This window comes from Frankliniella occidentalis, unplaced genomic scaffold (genome assembly GCF_000697945.3).
Source record: "Frankliniella occidentalis isolate FOCC.00 unplaced genomic scaffold, Focc_3.1 Scaffold210, whole genome shotgun sequence".
NCBI lineage: Eukaryota > Metazoa > Arthropoda > Insecta > Thysanoptera > Thripidae > Frankliniella > Frankliniella occidentalis.
In genome coordinates this window covers 156469-159193 of record NW_026267336.1, presented here as the reverse complement: position 1 = coordinate 159193, position 2725 = coordinate 156469, and the positions used below count along the sequence as shown (strand labels likewise).

The 2725-nt window shown below is 64.1% G+C and overlaps 1 protein-coding gene across 1 annotated transcript in view; it reads right to left on the bottom strand.

Moving 5' to 3' along the window:
- LOC113208111 (uncharacterized) overlaps nt 1–2725 on the bottom strand; it is a 58718-nt gene that overhangs the window by 5964 nt on the left and 50029 nt on the right. Inside the window, exons 4-5 of the mRNA XM_052272538.1 lie at nt 2227–2451; nt 7–269 (exon numbers count right to left, since the gene is read on the bottom strand). Coding sequence (XP_052128498.1) covers nt 7–269; nt 2227–2451 — 488 coding nt within the window. The remainder of the gene's footprint in view (nt 1–6; nt 270–2226; nt 2452–2725) is intronic.

The window sequence follows — 2725 nt, the reverse complement described above, 5'->3', positions numbered from 1 at the left end:
GTGGACTGCGGGCGACCCGGCAGGGCGGCCTTGATAGCGGTGTTGATGCGCCTCAGGGCGGCTCCCCCGGGGGCGGGGGTGGCCGTCGGCAGGACGGGAGCGGCGGTGCTAGGGGCGGTGGTGCTGGCGGCGGTGGTGGCGGGCGCGGGGGTGGCGGCCTCCTCGGGGCTGTAGATGGTCTGCAGGCCGTCGGGCCCGACGACCAGGACGCGGAGGGTGTGACGGGCGACCACCATGTCCTCGGGCAGGCGCGCGCTCAGGTCCACCGTCTGCAAAAGACAAACAACAAAACGTTTTAGAATTCTGATCTCTTTTCATTTTCCCCTCTCTCAAGATTCAGGCCCTCAGCTCCACGCCGCGGTCCACAAGGGCGCATCAGCCACTGCCGATATGACAAAGTTTGTCCGCGAAGAAAACTCACTCCGTGCAGCACGCGGCCAGAAAAGTTGGCAAATAGTAGTGATGATTTCGGGATCGAGGAGGGCGGTGGCGAATCGTGTCGCGAAACGAAGAGAGAGAGGGAGAGAAAGATCCTTTCGCAAGAAGAAAAGTTTTGAATTCGGCTGGGACACTGCGGAGTGGGGCGTGACCGTGGGCGGCACCTCCGTTCTCACCTACGAAGGGCCGAAAGCACCCCCCCTCCCCCTCTCGTCTGAGTGCTGGCCAGCAGTAGCCTTACAAGTTGGAGGAGACCCCCTGCCCCCTTGTGCCCTTCCACCCCCCCCCCCTCCCCTCTCTCCGTTTTCAGTCATAATAATGCCTTCTGAGAGAGGCACTAAAATCTTTAACTACCGCTTCGCAACAAGTTTCTCTCTGCCCGCTCCGTCTCTTTCTGCCTCTCAAGAGTGGCGTAGAGCTTAGATTTGAAATAAAGCCTCATAAAGGTCCGTTCGCGGTGTGGCGGCAGCAGCAGCAGCAGCAGCAGCGGTGGGGTCCGGTATTCGGAGAGGCTCCGGGCTGACCCTGACTCTGAACCACCAAACAAATGAGCCTTGGTATCTCGCCCCCTCCCCTCCCCCTCGCAACGGCGCCCTCCACTGACCCACCAAGGCCCCCCGCCCCACCCCCGCGCGCACCACTGCTGGCCCTTGCTGCACTGTCACATTTTGCCACACTATTGTTTTGGCTGCCTTTGTCTCTATCTCACCTGATCGCTGGGGGCCGGGACCTTCTCTGCCGCTATCCCCGTCCCCCCCGCTGCGGCCACCTGTCTTTTATGTCCCCAACCTCAGCCGATTTATTTCGCTCTCTCCCGGGAAACGCGCGCCCTGGCTGCCCTCCCGGCCTAGGCCACAAAAGCGATGGGCGGGCCCACCCTCCGGCCGCGCCAGGTCCCGAATCCACACGTTTTGCGACGCGCAACCTTGTCGCCGTCCCGTTCACGTGATGAATGGCCAACAAAAAGACACACAAACATTCTGCACGGGGATTGCAGACACAAGAGGAGGGACCCCGAGAAATAATTAAGGGCGAGAGGCAAAACAAATCAAGTAAGCTCTCCTCCAGCTCGTGAGCACGCGGAGGGTGAGAACGACCACGCGAGGCTCATGCTCATCGCCGCCCACTGGAGCGGCAGGAAGCGCAGCAACAGCCTCCTCGCGCTGCCCGCGCCCCGCCACGCCCGCTGCGGTTTGGTGATTTCGCGGTGAACCTCGCGCCTGGCCGGGCTATGGAGGCGCGGCGGCGCGGGGGGCCCCGGGAGAGGGGGGAGGGGGATTGATATACCCTCTGAACAATACACGTTATATGGGCGTTATGGAGCGCGCGCGGCGGGAGAGGGGCGCGGCAGACGCGGCGCAGCGGCGCTGAGAGACACTGACAAATCGCGCCAAGCCGCGGACACGCGCGCCAACACTTGTCCGACACCCAAAAACGGACGAGTGGGATGGAGCGAGCGAGACAGACGGTCAGAACCAGCTCGCACTCTCTCTCTCTCTCCGAGCCTGTCCCTCGTCGGCCGGACGCAGTGGACCAGCGGGGCACGCTGGGCGGCCCGGTCCTGCCGGCCGCATGATTAAATTAAGGAGCGAATCGTAAGAATAAAGCAGCGAGAAGCAGCGGCAGCAGCTGCAGCACCGGCGGCCCCGCGGGGGTTACGGGAGCCGTAAATATCGCGTCCCTCCTCGCGCGTCATGTCGCCGAAATTTCTTGAGCAACAACCTCCTGGCCTGGCGGGGTCCCCGGAGCGCGGCGGTGTAGGGGGGTCATCGTCGGGGTCCTGCTCACCTGTGCGACCTGCGTCCAAGCGGGCTGGGTGGTTCTCCTCATGACCACGTAGACGAGCGGGGCCGGTCGCGAGGCCGTGCCGGCGGCGGGCGCGGGGGCGGGCCACGACGCGCGCCCGCTCTGGGTGCGCACGGCGGCGTGCCCGCCCGTCAGCACCACGGCCTGCTGCTGGCGGTGCGGCCGCGAGCGGCGGTGGAAGGCGCAGGCCTGCTGGCAGCCGGGGAACTGCAACGAGAACAGAGAGAAAAACAAGGGGTTAATTTGGGATAGCAGGTACACGTTTACCATCCTCATCACCACCATCAACGACAACACCAGAGACGACATCCCCCCGCCCCCCTCCCCGCAGCCCCCTGGGCCCATTAGGACCAATCCCATCCCGGTGACAGGTCGAGCGCGCGCGCGCGCGCGCGTGTGTGTGTGTGTGTGTGTGTGTGAGCGTGGGTCTGACGGACATGGCATCTGACATGGCGCGGGCCAAAGTGTTGGTGGAGTCGTG